This window comes from Drosophila virilis, chromosome 3, assembly GCF_030788295.1.
Source record: "Drosophila virilis strain 15010-1051.87 chromosome 3, Dvir_AGI_RSII-ME, whole genome shotgun sequence".
NCBI classification, from domain to species: domain Eukaryota; kingdom Metazoa; phylum Arthropoda; class Insecta; order Diptera; family Drosophilidae; genus Drosophila; species Drosophila virilis.
Window position 1 is genome coordinate 18,074,929 of NC_091545.1, and position 15,656 is coordinate 18,090,584.

Consider the following 15,656-nt stretch of genomic DNA (forward strand, 5'->3'; position numbering starts at 1 on the left):
ACTTGCTGCAGATGGGCAACGAGCGCTGAGGCTGACGATGCTCTGGCGGCTCGGCAGCTGCGATGTATATATGTACATATACTTAGACTTTCACGTACAAATATACTTAAGTTGGGTTTTATCTCTTGCGATTGCTGAGAGCTGGGCAAATACAGAGGCAACAACGTTATCGCTGTGGCGAAAATCAGTAATTAGCGTAAATTGAGTTGGTAAAAAGCGCAAGTGCTTAAATTCCAGTCCGATTCACAGCCCTCCAACGACCAACTGTCGCCCACAATAGTTGCTGCTTGTTGTGGTTGTCATTGTTCCTTTGCTCATTTCCAGTAACATTATTGCTGTTGTTGTTGTTGTTGTTGATTATGTGGCAATTAGTTGTCGCTTTTGTGGCAAGCCACGAGGACACTCCCGATCGGACTATGTTGCCTTGACAGCAGGTGAAGCCCTTCGACAGCTTAGCGAGCTAATAAAACAAGTTAATTAATTCCATCAGCTCCTGACCTTGAAAGTGTTAAGTTGCCAGGCTACCAAAGTGCCAGTGGCAAGTTGCATGCTAGACTTTGTCCTCCAACTCGACATAGTTTTCATAATTTTCAACCTTAACTTTTATTGCCATGTGTGAACCCATGCCTCTGTCTTAATATAATGAGAGGCATGTGGCACGTCTGAAGGTATTAAACTTTTCAAAATACCAGCAGCCAGACAAGTTTGGCTTTAAGTTACACAATCTAAAATAACGTTTAGAACACTTCTAAGCTTCTGCTGTGCTTACTGCAAGCCGAACTGTAGTTGATCTTGTTATGAGGACCCTCATAATAATAGACAAGAACTCTTCATTTACATCATTATTATGATTACTATTACTACGTATATTACTTAAAACTTTTATTAGAGCTCTCATTTAAATGTTTTGCGGAACCCGTTTATGTGAACACATTTAGTAGAGAGCATGTGGAAATTGCATATTATGATTTATGAAAATATTTTTTAGTTTGGTCGAATAAATAGGGCAGTGGACCACCCACTCTGGTAATGCAATCAGCTGCAGCATGGAATTTAATCTTCTAACAGAGTTTGTTGCTTTGTCCCGGGCATTGTTGCATATTCAGGAATTGCAACTGGAAAACCGACGAAGTAATAACAAATGCAAATGAATGCTGAAGAAATTTAGTTACAACAAATTTACGTATTTTTCGCTCTGGCAAGCAACTGCACAAATGAGATTTTGGCACAGTCCCTCGGCCCCTGCCCGCACCTTTGAACTATTCAATTGGTTTAATTTGTTCATATGGCACAGGCAAGCAACAATTGCATTGCGCACAACAATGTAAAAGATATCTAAAGCAAAAATTTAAGCCGGGCACATGACCAGATTGTCATGTCATCCCGCCGGCTACTACCAGTCAATATAATCAAGCTGCCAAACGGGAGTCCAGCGCCAGCAGCAGCTATAGAAGATGGCAAAAAAAAATGAAGTGCCAGTGCGTGTCCTACATGGTGAAGGTGATATGGGGATGGTGCACGGGAATGGTTGTGGGGATCTCGGCACTGATGAGTTCACTTCACTGAGCAAATGAAACGATATTGTTGTCAATTTAGGTGCAACAAAGAACAACAACGAGCGCCAGACGGGACAAAACAAACAGCATGCACGATGGCGACAAAGAAACATGGAGTATGCAGTAGGGAGTCCACCGGGGGTTAGCGTAATGGAAGGCAGCAGAAAGGACTATACTATACCAACAAAGGCAAACAGCAACAAATTGCATGTCCTTCCGCCTTAGATGCAACACAAAATACGCACTTATATTTACTTTACAGAGTACAGGGGCGTCTCCAGCCACCCATCTCAACTGCAGTATTAATGAAAACTGTAAGTGACTTGATACAGATACTCTCAGGTGTACTGCTAGCTGGGGACCAACTGACATGCACCTGGGACTAACAATTGGCACACCTTTGTTTCTAAGGACATTGCGGAAATGCACAGCTATTTCAATTTAAGATATGTATAAGAGTATGAAAGTTATAGAAAATAGTTTCAGAACTTAGTCAGAAGAACAATATATTTATTTGTGATCATTGTTTCGTCTAAAAGCGAGTTATTCACACAGGTGCAGGTGAAATATGTTTATAAAAGATACCAAAGGAGAGCATGAAATATAAAGAGAGACACAAAATCAAAACCTTATTTAGCTATGTACGGATTTTGGGTAAAGAACGGACATAATTGATATCTCTCTGCTTCGTACACAAGCTTACACAACTTCACTGTACCCTATTTAACCCATTTCATAATTAGATGCAGGGTATCCAACACAAACTATTCTAAGCTGAGTAAAAGCCGACGGTAAGTTGCGAGAGAAATAATTGAGTTATTAATAGTGAATAGTAAATAGTGAGCAAATAAATTAAATAAATAAATTAGACATTAAAATTAGGTTTAAGACTACATTGATCTGGCTGTGCAAAAGATGGCAATTGTCTGCCCCTTAGAGTCTCACAACTTCAACGCCCTGCGGCGTAAAGAGGGACTCGGCTGCCAATTTGAGCTTCTCATTGACCAATTTGGCAATTTTGGGTGTGCGACGCCAGACGAATTCGCGGGTTCGGTCGTGATTGTCCTTGCTCTCCACCTCCACCTGCACAAAGGGAACAGAGGAACACATAGAATGAAAGCTAATTGCTCAAAGCCCAAAGAGGGACTGTGGTAACTGGCTAACCTGCTTGGGCTGCTGCACCTTGATTGACATCAAGGTGGCCCGATCATCCAGCACACTGAACTTGATGCGGCCGATCATCTCGTTGGTCCTGGCCGTGGCGCTTTTCACGTTGCGCACACTGCCCCGCTTAAAGGACTTCTCCACGCGCAGAGTCAATGGGCCCAGCGTAAATCTGGCCTTAATGGTCGAATTGCGCCCTTCCGCATCGCTGATCACCTTCACATTGCCCACACGTTTCAGTGACGCCAGACCGGACAGACTGCCTTCGGCTTTTTGCAGCTTCTCCACTTCCGTACCCGCCTTGGATGCCCCCACGCCGGCTGGCTGATTGTAGTTCGCGTTTCCCGCCTTCAGTGCCGCCGCAGCCGCTGCCTTTTTCGTGTTGTGTTTATGCGCCGTCTGCTGCTGTCCGGCCGTGGATTTCTTTTGGTTGGCTTTGACGCTTGCCTGCTCCCCATTGAACACGGTGCGAGTTTCCGCTTTGCCAGAGCCGGATGCCATGGCCTGTTGCCTTTGCTCCTCCACCGCCTGCTGTTCGATGGCTTTGACACCAAGTTCTGTCTGTAATTGCGTCAATTGCTCCTGCAATTTGACGGACTCCGTGCTGCTGGCGGTGCGCGGCTCCGAGCGGGTGTTCTTGCTGCAAGTCATAGAGATTGACAAATTTGCATCATTTGCTTTGACTTTGCCTTAATTTGATGTCAGCTTATACCCATGCAGAGCACCCAACGGCTAACTATGGCCTAGACAACTGACATGATTGGAGTCCACTTGAGAACCTCAAGAAACTAGCTAATGACATTTTAATAGAAGCTTGTCGAAAACTTTGCTGGGCTCACATTGAAACTTCACATTGGATCTGCGGAAAAAAATATCTCGGGGTCATAGATCTCACGATTACTTTCTGCATAAGTCATAATAATCCTATATGTACGTATTGACACTGGTAAATGGGGATTAGGAAAATTGCGAGGAACCTTAGAGCTCCTTAAATTTCTTCAAGATGCTTAATGAAGCGTCCTCGCTACTATTCCAACTAACTAGCAGCGCGTCTTTCTTCTAGTGTGACTTCTTGGCCTTTTTCAAAAGATCTTCTTAGCATTAAGCGCCAATTTAAGATTTAAAATTTAAATTTTAAATTTTCTCGTATAATTTTTTAAGATTTCTAATAGTTGAACTAAGTTATTCTATTAATATATAGCTGGAAATGCTATTCAAGTTGTTGATTTAAATTTAAATGAATTTTATCTTCAGTTAAGCTATATCCATTTTATATATATATCACTTTTTTAACTATTGCCTTTTGCCACTTACAGTTTTTTGTGAGTTGTTGCCTTGTGGTTAGCATTTCCCTTGGTCTTTGTTGTTGTCTTCACGCCAGCGCTTCCATAGGTGGGCGTGGCCGAGCGACCGGCCAATCGTACCACAAACGGATCGTAATTGTCGGCCACAATGCGATTTATGCGAGAGAATATGGCATCAATGAAATGATTATGGCGCGCTTGGAATGCATCCGTTGACATGTCAATGACGTTGTTTTTCAGATCACCTGGCCCACACCATAGAAGATGTCAATGTTAATACGCTTTCAGGAGGCTCGTTTAAGAGTTTTTTATTTAGTGTTGTGTGTGGGTTTTTGTGTGAAGGACAATTCTTGGATGGTTAATTTTGCAGCATGCAGTGTATCTAATTTAAGATGTGTGAATGTCAACTCGTGCAGACTTCCCAAGCACTCACCAGAAATAGTTAGGTGCACATACACAAATACGTAATGAGTGTGGACTATGTATGTGTGTGAGTATGTGACCCAGGAAAATATTAGCAAATAATATTATAAAAACCAATGACATTGAAGCAGCACAGACACAAACTAGTATATAATAGAAAATCGCACTCATACACTTAAGAGCTATACCAGGGATGGACGTTGGGTAGAAAATAAATAACGTGGCTTAAGCGCAACAGGAAACTAATAGGCTATTTTATTACCCGACCAGGAATATTCCTTTACATCCAATTTTCACCAGTGCAAAATTAAAATTGACTTTTAAGTGCTTATGCAATATGCAAATATATGTGACGTTATGTAAGCTTGCACAGACTTAAGGCAAGTCGTGTTAAGGTTTAACTTGCGAAAACAAAAGAAAGCAAGGGACAAGAGAACAGAGTTAACATCAGTAAAAAGGTAAAAACATAAATCATTTAGTTACAGTCAATACTGACAACTAAGCGACATTTTAATATTTTACTAAATATCTATATTCAGCACAAACGAATCTCAACGTAATGTTATCTTAATCATTACGATTAAGATGTCTTAATTTGAATAATTGAACAGCGAGTTTCTTGCTGATTGAAATATTTTCACAAATCATATAAGTAACCCTGAGACAACTGTATTCGTAGAGTTATTCGAGTTCTTCTCCAACCCTTAAACCCGTGCACTGAGTTACATAGAAAAGAGCACATTGTCCTGTCATCGCTAGAAATATTGAACTACTTATGTGTATTTTACATGTGGGCGTGTAAGTCTTTCTTTTTTAGCACTTCGTTCCATACTGTAACACGAACTGGGTAAGTACACAAGTGTAACCCAGCATATGTCCTCTCGGCAACCCCTTTTGGCTCTAAGTATTAACGTCACCTTTGTCCTTTTGTTGTAACTAATTGAAGCGAGCTTCTGATTAAGTTCATTGCGCCCGGTCTACATTTGACATATTTAAAATAGATACTAGTTAAGTTTTTTATAGAAAACCATAGCGCACCAATACCTTCACATAAGTATCCTTGTGTGTGTGTGTGTGTGTGTGTGTGTGTGTGTGTGTGTGTGTGTGTGTGTGTGTGTGTGTGTGTGTGTGTGTAGTTGTGAACAGGTTTGTATGTGTAAATTGTGCCCAGCCACACGGAGGAAAATAATTATGTACAAGTGCCAGGTGTAATCCATACTTATGTAAATGAGCCATGTGATGCTGCTAGTGTTGAGAGTAAGAGAGACAGAGGGAGGGAGACAGACAGACATAGCGAGTGAGAGAGAAAGTGTTACCAATACCTTGACCATTATGCAAATAGTGACGCTTGAAAGTGAACTAGGGACATATTTAAATAAAACACAAATTGGTTTTTTTTTTAGTTTTTTCAATCGATTTCTCAAAAAGTTGTACACAAAATTCATGAAAAATTTATTTAAGCAAATTCTTGTGTGTTTACGTGTGTGTGTGCAGCTTTGCTTGTTTTTGTTTACTTCTTGTTTTGTTTTTACAATATATAATAAATAAATAAATAAATAAACAATAAATTACAAAATAATTGAACCTAAAACGCAAAGTTTAACAATTTGTGCAATGAAAATGTAATTGACGTCACTTTTCATTATTTGGAAAATTTTGGCAAATCGTGCGCTGCCTTTCAAGCGTTCAACTTTTAGCTACAATTTACAGTTGGTTTAATTTTGTTTTCAGTTTTTTTTTTACTTTTTTACAATTTGCGTTATTTACGTTAACGGAAAGGTATGCGAGCCAGAAAAAAGCCAAAAATAAAATAGTCAGAGATTAATTCTTGATGTCAACTGTAAGCCAAATGTGTGAAAGCGTGAGTGAGAGGGAAAGTGAGCGACAGAGACAGAGATATAGAAAAACACATATAGAAATATATATATAATGGACTTTGGAAATGCATATATAAACACGCATTGATAATTTCTCCGATAATTGTTGTTTTTGTAAACAATAAAATTAATAACAAAGTAGATGTGAAGCAAGAAAAAATTAAAAATTATTATAGATTACACTATATGAACAATTATTGTTGACGTTGTTGTTGCTGTTGTTGTTGTTTACATACATAAATTAAGCTATCTGTGTGTGTGTGTGTGTGGGTGTATATATGTATTTGCGTGAGTGCTTGCGACACGGTTAGCAACAAAAATGCCTGCCAAAATGGCGAATCACCATTCAGCTCAGCCAGTTTTTGTTGCATACCACACGGCGCGATGTTCACATTAATTTTTTGCATTTTTTCTTTGCTTTTTGCGCTGATAATTCAACAATTTGTGCTTCGGCATTAAACATTTTGTTGTGCATTTTGTTTTTTATATTTTTTTTTGTTGTTGCTGTTGTTGTTATTTGTGGTTGGTGGTCATGTGGAACAGTCCGTGCGTAAATAACTTGGAATGAAAACGTTATATTTGTGTAAAAGAGTGTGGGCGGGACGGGGAAATGTTGCTTGTGCGTGCAGCTTTAAAGTTTGCATTTGCATTTTTTGTTGTGCTCTTTGTTTTTGTCATTTTGCAGATAGTTTGACTAGCACCAAACTCTCAATCCACTTATTTCGAGGATATTGTAAAAATATTTGTTTGCTTAAACATGTCTTTTTTTGTTTTTCATTTTTTGTTTTGCATAGTTTTGTTTTGTTTTATGTAAACTAGAGATTTGCGTTTGCATTTGAACTAAAACTCAAAAATAAATAAATAAATAAATAAATTAGAAATAGGTTGTTGCATTTCAGTGGTTTTTGATCGATCTGTTGTTTGTGAGACTTAGGGATAGTCAGTGCAGGCAAAGAATTATGCAATGTCCAAGATATTTAATGTGGTCCTACCCAAAAACAGTTGGCAATGCCTTGCAACGTCTTAAGTCATATCAATGTGGTTTGATTGTCCCAGTCATATGCAGTTCCTGTTTAAGCTGTCGTTGTTTGTTGTTTTGTGTTTGTTGTTGTGGCAGTTGTTTGCTTTTAATGCTTAAGCTCTTTTTTGGACTTCTTGGAAACACTTGTTGATTTTTTGGCTTTGGTTGTTTTTGTTGCTGCTGTTGACTTGGACTCACGTGCTTCGCGTCTGGCCTCGATGACGTCATCGCCAATAATATCATCATCGTCGTCATCATCGTCATCGTCGTCAGACTCCTCGTCGTCACCTGTCAGCGCACCTGTAATTTCATCGACTCCATCATCAATATCATCATCATCACCATCATCATCATCATATTCATCGTCCTCATCGTCATCGTCTTCGTCGTCAGACGCTGCGCCGGCGGCAACATTAACAGCAGCAGGCGCTGCATTTGGCCCAGTTGCCACGCCCACAGCGCCTACTACTGGCTGCGCCGGAGCGGTGCTGACAACTAAATTGTTATTGTTATTTTTAAGAGTGTTCTTTGTTGATGTTGTTCTTGTTGATGTTGTTCTTGTTGTTGTTTCTGTTGTTATATGCTGTTGTGATGATGCTTGATTTGCTGTTATTGTTTGATGTGTCGCATGTTGCTGTTGTGGCAGTTGTTGTATTTGTTGTTGTATTTGTTGTATGTTTGGTTTTTGTTGGTCAATTGCATTGGTGCTACTTAAACTATGGGTGCTACCACTACTACCGTCTACAAGTGCATCTTCATCGTAAAAAACATTTAGTTCACCTTCGTTGTTGCTGTTGCTCGCCGTCTGGGCGGGCGCTGCAGCTGCAGCCACATCCTCGACAGTGTTGCCGGCCGCTATTGGCTCAGCAGCATTGCCGCTCTCCGCGGGCAAATCGACACCATCAGAAATGCCGGAGCTCAGCGAGCCACTTGAAGCGGCAGGCGCGACTTCCTCCAGAGCCTGTGCGGGCGCAGCGGCAGCAGGGCTCTGCTGAGCGCTGGCAGCAGGCGCCACCTCGTCATCATCGTCCTCATCGTCATCATCTGATAATGTAAAAGGGGTTTACTTGGCTGGCCAGCCGGCTGCACATCGTTTGGCTTACCGCCCAAAATATCATCGAAGAGCCTATCCAAGTAGTCATCATCATCGTCATCCTCTTCGTCATCATCATCGCTGGCGGTCGCTGCTGGCGCTGCTTGACCTTGTGGCGTGTCATCTTCTTCCTCATCATCATCATCTTCCTCATCGTCATCATCTGTAAACCCCGAAAGCAAAATAACTGCGTTACCCAAGGAAAGAAGGGCACAAAATATTTGTTAATAACATCACACAAATATGCGAATTTCTTGGTTGCGAATGGTGGTTGATCGTTGAGTGCCACTTTGTGGTTGCAATTGCAGTTGCAGTTGCAGTTTCTAGTTGCAGTGGGTCTGCTGGTGGTGCATGGTGCTCAGGTGCTCGGGTGCTTGCTTAATATCTGTGTGTGTGTGTGCAATTGGCCTGGCTACCTACCATCATCGTCATCAACTAAGTCGCCCAAATCCGGCTCATCATCGTCATCATCCTCATCGTCGTCATCGTCATCTTCGCTGGCCGGTGCCGCCGCCGGTGCCACCTCATTGTTGACCGCCTGCTGGCGGGCTACGGCCCTTTCGCTTCTCGACAGCAGCTGCACCGGCGACGCCTCAATCTGCAGCAGCAGCGCACTTAGCACGCATAGCAAAATCACGAATTTCATTATTGGTACGTCTCTGCAACAGATGGAATGCAAAAGAGGAGGAGCACTTGAGTTGAGTTGAATTGAAATTGTGGGGCACTTGCAGAACTTTTACTTTTGCGGTTAACCCAATTCGTTGCAGTGCAACACTTTCTTTTTCATGGCTTTTAAATTACATATTTATCGAACAAAGCCAACTGACAGGCCACTAAGTTACTCAGCTTGTCAATAAGACATCAAAGAAAGCAGCCAAATAATTGCAGACACTACGTATTCGTGTGTGTGCGCGCGCGCGTGTGTGTGTATGTCTGGTGTACGTGAGTGTAAGTGCGAGTGTAAACATGTTTTTGAACTATGCCTCAAAGTTGCCGCCGGGCTGTGTCCACATGTCCATTTTGTTGGCACTTGACACACAGCAGTAGCACCAGCAGCAGTAGCAACAGCAACAACAAAAACTTGAACAACAACAACTGCGACGCTTTTTGGACAGCTGCAGGCGCCATTTGACGCCACTCCCGTCGCCGCAGCTACCGCAGTGGCAGGTAAAGACAGCCAGAAGTGAGTGTATGGCAGTGTAACTACGACTCTGTTGCAAGCGTGCAGAGTCCAAGGTCCAAATGCCAACATTTTGTTACCGCTTATGAAACTTTCAAAGATCAAGACACGTTTTCCTATAGCCAGATTGGAATAGAGGTTCTTCTGATCGAATTCCGAAAATCTGACAACATTTTTCAGTACTACTTAGTAGATGAAATTTAGACGCAAGCTTAGATGGTGTAAATAAATAATATAAACTGAGCCAACATGAAAAAATAATAACTACTTAGACGATTTATCCGATTCAGGATTTGTCTGTTTCCTGCCAGGGTTGCTGAGTTTTAAATGTGTTAAGTCAAAGTAGGGTATTACAGGTGTTCGTGTGCCCATCCTGAACTTTCCATTCACATTGGTATGGTTTTGTTACGGGCTTTGTTGCTGTTTCGTTTCTGTTGCTGCGATTGCTGTTGGCTCTCTAGCCATGACAATCAGCATGGCCAACAGCCAATGGCTATAACAAACAACCGCAACAATTGTTGCTGTTGTTATTGTTGTTGCTATTGTCGCACTGTCAAGTGCGGCTGCCCCAAGTGAAAGCAACGTCGACGTCGCTGCCACGAACAAGTTTTGTGTGGCAGCGTTGCCGCAGCAATTTGTTGTTGTGTTGTTCCCGCTGTTGTTATTGCTGTTGGCCGCCTGTTCGGCCACTTATTGAAAAATGAGTAAAACATTTTAAAAATCGAGTTCAGCTTAGCGCTGATAAGCAAACATTGCTAGCTATAAAGCAAAGTGAAAACCCAGTGACCTACTGGCCAGGCCCAGACCGGACCAGCTGCAGGGGCCTGCCAGCGGCATTGGCAAAAGTAGCGGCTTTCCTTTAAGGGCCTCGCCAAGTTGGAGATAGCCCAACTGATAAGCTCAAAGCCGCGTTTCATGGCTTCGAAGTGTCTTTCCATGCGCCCGCCCTGTATATGCGGCTGAAGACGCGGCGTCACGATGCTCTGCTTAATTAAAACTTTTACGACGCGTTCTCTCGAGCAGCGTTTATTAAAATCTGAAGCCCAAGGCAGTGCAGTGGCACAGACAGAGCAGCGAAAAAGGAAACGACGTTTTGGGCGTGGCACTCAAGCGAATATGTCACATCAGCTACACCTGGCCCACGCTTTGTGCATCATTCTGCTACGGATGTCAATTGACAGAATGTGGCACCGTAAAACCAATTGAACAAATTTAAGCAGAGAAAATTCTATTATATTCAATTGTAGTTCAATGGGCTTCTCCAATATCAGATAAGTCTTCATTAGCTTAGAGCTGAACATATTTGCAATCAATTATAATTTTATGTCCAGGCATTCGATGGTAGTTTATTATTTTTGCGTAGCTCTTTACATATTTCACCCATTGTATGTGTTGACGCTTTTGCGACTAGCAAATGCGGCATCTTCAGTTGGGTACTTATAAACTCTGGTTATTGAAGTCTACGAAATAGCATTTACTTTGCCCCATGCACTCGCTTTTCATACTCCTCGGGTCGCTCAATGTTCTTCCATTTTCTCACCTAACTCCGAACATTTTACGCATCATGCTATAAAAGCAATGCAATGGGAAAACTTTTGACAAGCACAAGAGTGCGTGGAAGCTTCCATCCGTCCCGGTACTCATCCCAACGCCCACCAATGCCAACCGGTTCTGGGTTTTGCTGTTGTTCTCTATTGTAGGCACTAACTCATATGGAACGTTGCTCCCACTATATTTTAATGCTCCATAGAAAAATGCAGCTAACCGTGTGTGCATTTTACATTAATATTCATGCCAGTGGGAGGGGGCTATGTGGTTGAGTATGGGGGAAGCGTTGCGAGAGTGTTTGCTGTGCACTTGCATGACAGCCAGCAAAATTACTTAAGCCCCGCACAGATACACACTCGCGTACAATGGGGATTATTGAGCCCATGTCGGCCCACCGTCCCGCAGCCACTTGATCCCCTCACGGTTGCCTGCGGCTCCTGCTCGGTTCTATCTACGTATGCGTTGTCATATCAGCGTCATATCAATAAATATGCTGGCCGCACAAAAGGCCACGCGTAGACGCCCACAAAAGTGCCTCAGGATTTGCATATCAGCCTGTTACCATCGCAGTTCAGAAGCTGTCGAGTCTTTGTTTAAACTTGCCTCATATGCTGGGCTTGGCGCGCCTGTCTTGCCGCCCGTTGCCGCTGCGGTTAATTTTCCAAGACAATGGCAACAGAAGTAAAGTAGAAAAATAATCTTTACACGTGCCGCTTGAACTGCCACGCCCCATGTTGAAGCACCTGCAGCCGCCGCAGCATTCACGCAAGGCTACCCAGCCACTGTCTCTGTCTCACCCTCTGCCCCCATACTCATTCATCTCGCTCAGTTTTTTGCATTCGTGTCGCATGAATTAGGAGCTGCTGCCGTCGTGTCAGCGCCACCTGGCGGAACAACAATGCACTTGCCGCATGCCAACCAAGCGTCTTAACGAACTAATGGACGTGGTCTTCTTCTAGTTTTTTTCATGCATACCCTGTACTTTAAGCAGAGCTGCGAAATATTTGTGATTTCTTTCGGATTGAAATGATTGCGTGATTATTCAACCGTTATTTACAAATGTTTCTAGGAACCTATCCCTTTATTTCTATTCCTTGAAACATTTCTATTGTAAAAAGGTGCGTTGTCACAATAATCGGGGTTGTTAGAATAACAATATCTATGTAAATATTGTAATTTTTTCATGTCATAAATAGCATAAATAAAATGAAATAAAAAGTGATAACTTTTGGGGTATGTGAATTGAAATGAAGTTCACTGTGTAAGCCACTCAAATTTCGTTGAAAAACCACAATGTCCATGTCGAATATTTCTCTGTTAATAGCTTCTACTTGTCTTAAGTGCATGGCCGCTGTTGCTGCTGTTGATGTTGGTGTTGGTTTTGGGTTTGCTGCTGCGGTTCTTGCTCCTCCTGCTGCTGATACTGTGACTCTTTAGAACAACACTTGAGGATGTTTTGTTTTGGCAGCAAAGTGCAGAAGCTGTGTAAACAGCGTAAACTATAACTGCGATGCCAGGAAACACTTAAATTAGCCACTGTCTCGTATGTGGGTCAGTTTGTAAGAAGAAACCTGAGATGGGGTTTCTGCTGCTGCTGACCACACAGCACACATGAAGTGGAGCAGAGTTTGGTTGTGTGGCTTGTATATGAAGCAGAGCATATGAAAAAAAAGCCGGGGATGACTCTAAATTGCTGCGCAGAAACAATTTATGGCCCCTGCCAGTTAAGAGTCCGGGTCCGAGTTTCAGTCGGTTTTTGGTTTTTGTGAGCTCTGGAAAATCAATTAAAAGTTCTTGTCTAAGACGTTGCCAAGGCTCTTTCTACTATTTCTATTTCTCGCTTGTGAACTGTTTTGTGGGTCAGGAGCAAAGCGTTTGATTGGATGAGAGCATTCGTTTTGCATTCCAATTACGTGGACTTATCATGTAAGAATAGCACACACACGATACGATGTAACGATAATCCTCAGCTTTAAACACTTTTAATCCAATGCTAACCTGGAGCTGCCCTTGATTATGATAATGTTAATCGATTATTCGTATATTGTTCAGCTTTGGTTTCTTCACACACCGTTAATTGATTGAATGTTTGTTTAGTTTTGTTATTCTTGTTACGATAACCGATTTGAGATTGAGTTTGAGTTTGAGTGTCAGTAGCCGTTGCTCACTCCTCGAGTACCCGTCAAAGACTGTCGCTGTTTGGGCTTCTTTCGTATGCTTTTAGCCCAATGCGGTTCTTGGCTGACTTTCTTTTTTCAACGTTTGCTTTTTACCTGTTTCTCGCTGGAGGAGTTTTTTGGCTTATGATTGTGATTGCGGTCGCTTATTTTATGTTGTCGAGCTTCGTTGTTGGCAATTTTCACACCGCCGCGCACTCAACTGTCTCGCACGACTGACCGTCTGCAACTGATCGTGGCTGGAATCTTCAGTTACCAGCATAGTTGTAGACGACTCCGTGAAGACACGACACCGAACTGTTCCCCCGCAATTTATTTACATTGCTTTCTTTGTGCTCTCTTCAGACAGACAGTCTCTCTCTCTCTCTCTCTCGGATCATCTTATTTTCTTGGCCAACTTGATTTTCAATCAATTTTGGATCTGAGCTGTGCTCTCTTTGACGGTTCTTATGGGAAAGTATTTGGCACAGTAAACAACTCGTTATTACAGTTATCTACCAAACAGGCTGATGCTGCAGCTGTTATCAATTGAGATTTTAGGCTTCTTTTCGAGCATTAAAAAGAGTTGGAGTTCTCTTTACTCTTTTGATTATATATAGTTAAATATTCTAATATTAATTACTAATATAACAAATTTTTTAACGCACTTTATTTTATAAGATTAGCTCTCTCTGTTTGTGAACACGTGATTGTGAGTGCATTTTAACTGACGCTGCCTCACCTCATTTTTGACATTCCTGAGAAGCAGCTCTCTCAGTTTGTACTTCATAAATAAATATTGCCAGTACGTAAAGTATTTGGATTTGTATGTGCGAGTTTTATTGATGAGCTTTTTTCGCAGTTGGTCAGCCAGAAGAAGTGCTAATTTCCGAGGTCTTCTGGCCAACACAAGCACATCAAAGTGAAATCGCTATTGAGCAGTTAACTATTGCTGTTAGCCAACAAAAAATAAAAATAATAACGTTAAAAAATGTGCTAATCATACCTGTGACAATCTGTAATGTAATTAATTTAGATTGCATTTCATTTTCAGTGTCCGGGACACAGTGGGCAAAGGAAAATGAACTGTCTGCGAGGGGACTTTAAAGGGGCTAAAAGCAAAGCTTTCCCATACTAACACACACACACGCTCTCACTAATATATGACAACAGCGGCGCTGGCAGCGCAGTCCAACAGTATCCAACAGTAAAACGTGTTCTACTCGTTTATAGCGGCCTCTTGCTGGAGTAGTTGTTGTAGTTTTTCTAGTTGGGCAAAAGTTGTTTTTACTGTAGCCGAGAGCTTGGGCTGTCTATAACTTTCTTCGCAACTTGTTGTTGTTGTGGCCGCTGTTGTTGTTGGTGTTATTGAGACAACAGGCAAAGTATGCAAGTCTTGGCAAGGCATTTCAGTTAACAGGTCAGTGGAATTTTCTCAACTTAAAAACTTAACTCGACTTGTAGACGATTTCAGTCTTTTGCCGCAGAATGTTACGAAATTTTATGTAATGTGCCGAAAAACAACAACAGAAATCGCAAAAAACAAACACAGCAGAGCTTCAACCAACGTCAACAACAGCCAACAAATAAATAAAACTTTCATTCAAGGCTACAAATTTGTGCTCAACTAAAACTCAACTAATTTTAAGCTTTTAAAGCGCCATTCGAGGAGTCTAAGCACTGGTTCAAAAACCATATAATTAAGCATTTTAATGGCTTAATACACTTTGACATTCTCCTTGACAGCATCGCTCAGGTGGCAAAAAACGAGAAAATGAAAACAAAATCAATTAAACGTAACGCCCGAACGCTCTACGGAAGGGGTCGAAGAAACCGATGTCCGTTCCCGCGAAAAAGACCTGCCAAGTTCAAACTTAGTTGCAGCTAATCAAAATGTAATTTGCTATTTGGTGGCTTTGTAAACATTTTCATAAACAAATCAACAGGGCGTGCCGGGGAACTCGAGGTATTCGAGTCCAACTCAAAGACGTTGCTCCACTGGACTAATTAATTTTCTCAACTTTCTTGCGGACAGAAAATGGTGAAAATGCGGGTTTCTGCGGCTGATTAGTTTTTGCAGTTAGCACAAAAGTTTCTGTCGGTATGCATGGTAATTTTCGGATTTGTTTGTAAATTTGTTAATTTCTCATTTTTCTAGGAAAAATATTTTTCAAGATTTTATTGCGTAATGTACAGTTTTCAAAAAAATGTTTTAAATGTATGGCAGCAGCAAACTTTTTATACCAAAATTTGTAAATGGGTATTAACTGGAAACTCGCACTCGGCTAATTTATTTATGAACAGAGAATGAAATGAAATTTCTTTTCTGTTTTT

At 41.6% G+C, this 15,656-nt stretch overlaps 1 protein-coding gene across 7 annotated transcripts; it reads right to left on the reverse strand.

The window, feature by feature from the left end:
* Positions 1-2,352: 2,352 nt before the first annotated feature.
* On the reverse strand, positions 2,353-13,680 carry ect (ectodermal). 7 transcript variants are annotated; one of them, XM_032434795.2, is made up of 8 exons: positions 13,440-13,678; positions 8,859-9,097; positions 8,449-8,625; positions 8,126-8,389; positions 7,544-7,645; positions 4,035-4,269; positions 2,721-3,360; positions 2,353-2,639 (listed from the first exon to the last, which is right to left on the reverse strand). In XM_032434795.2, exons 2-8 carry the CDS (start codon positions 9,082-9,084, stop codon positions 2,490-2,492), a joined length of 1,794 nt encoding a protein of 597 aa, XP_032290686.1. In that variant the 5' UTR covers positions 9,085-9,097; positions 13,440-13,678; the 3' UTR covers positions 2,353-2,489. The 7 variants fall into 7 exon arrangements, with proteins under 7 accessions (XP_032290686.1, XP_070064148.1, XP_070064146.1 ...); XM_070208047.1 differs by having other exon boundaries at positions 8,449-8,601; positions 13,440-13,673; XM_070208045.1 differs by lacking the exon at positions 13,440-13,678 and adding an exon at positions 13,238-13,429.
* Between the last annotated feature and the right edge of the window lie 1,976 nt (positions 13,681-15,656).

Excerpts from the sequence above, each read along its gene's own strand:
- ect (XM_032434795.2), bottom strand. The coding sequence starts at position 9,084 with ATGAAATTCGTGATTTTGCTATGCGTGCTAAGTGCGCTGCTGCTGCAG. Across the intron at positions 7,646-8,125 it reads GAGCAACAGCAACAACGAAG|GTGCGCTGACAGGTGACGAC; the intron begins GTGAACTAAATG and ends ATGAAATTACAG. Across the intron at positions 3,361-4,034 it reads GCAACAACTCACAAAAAACT|CAAGAACACCCGCTCGGAGC; the intron begins GTAAGTGGCAAA and ends TATGACTTGCAG.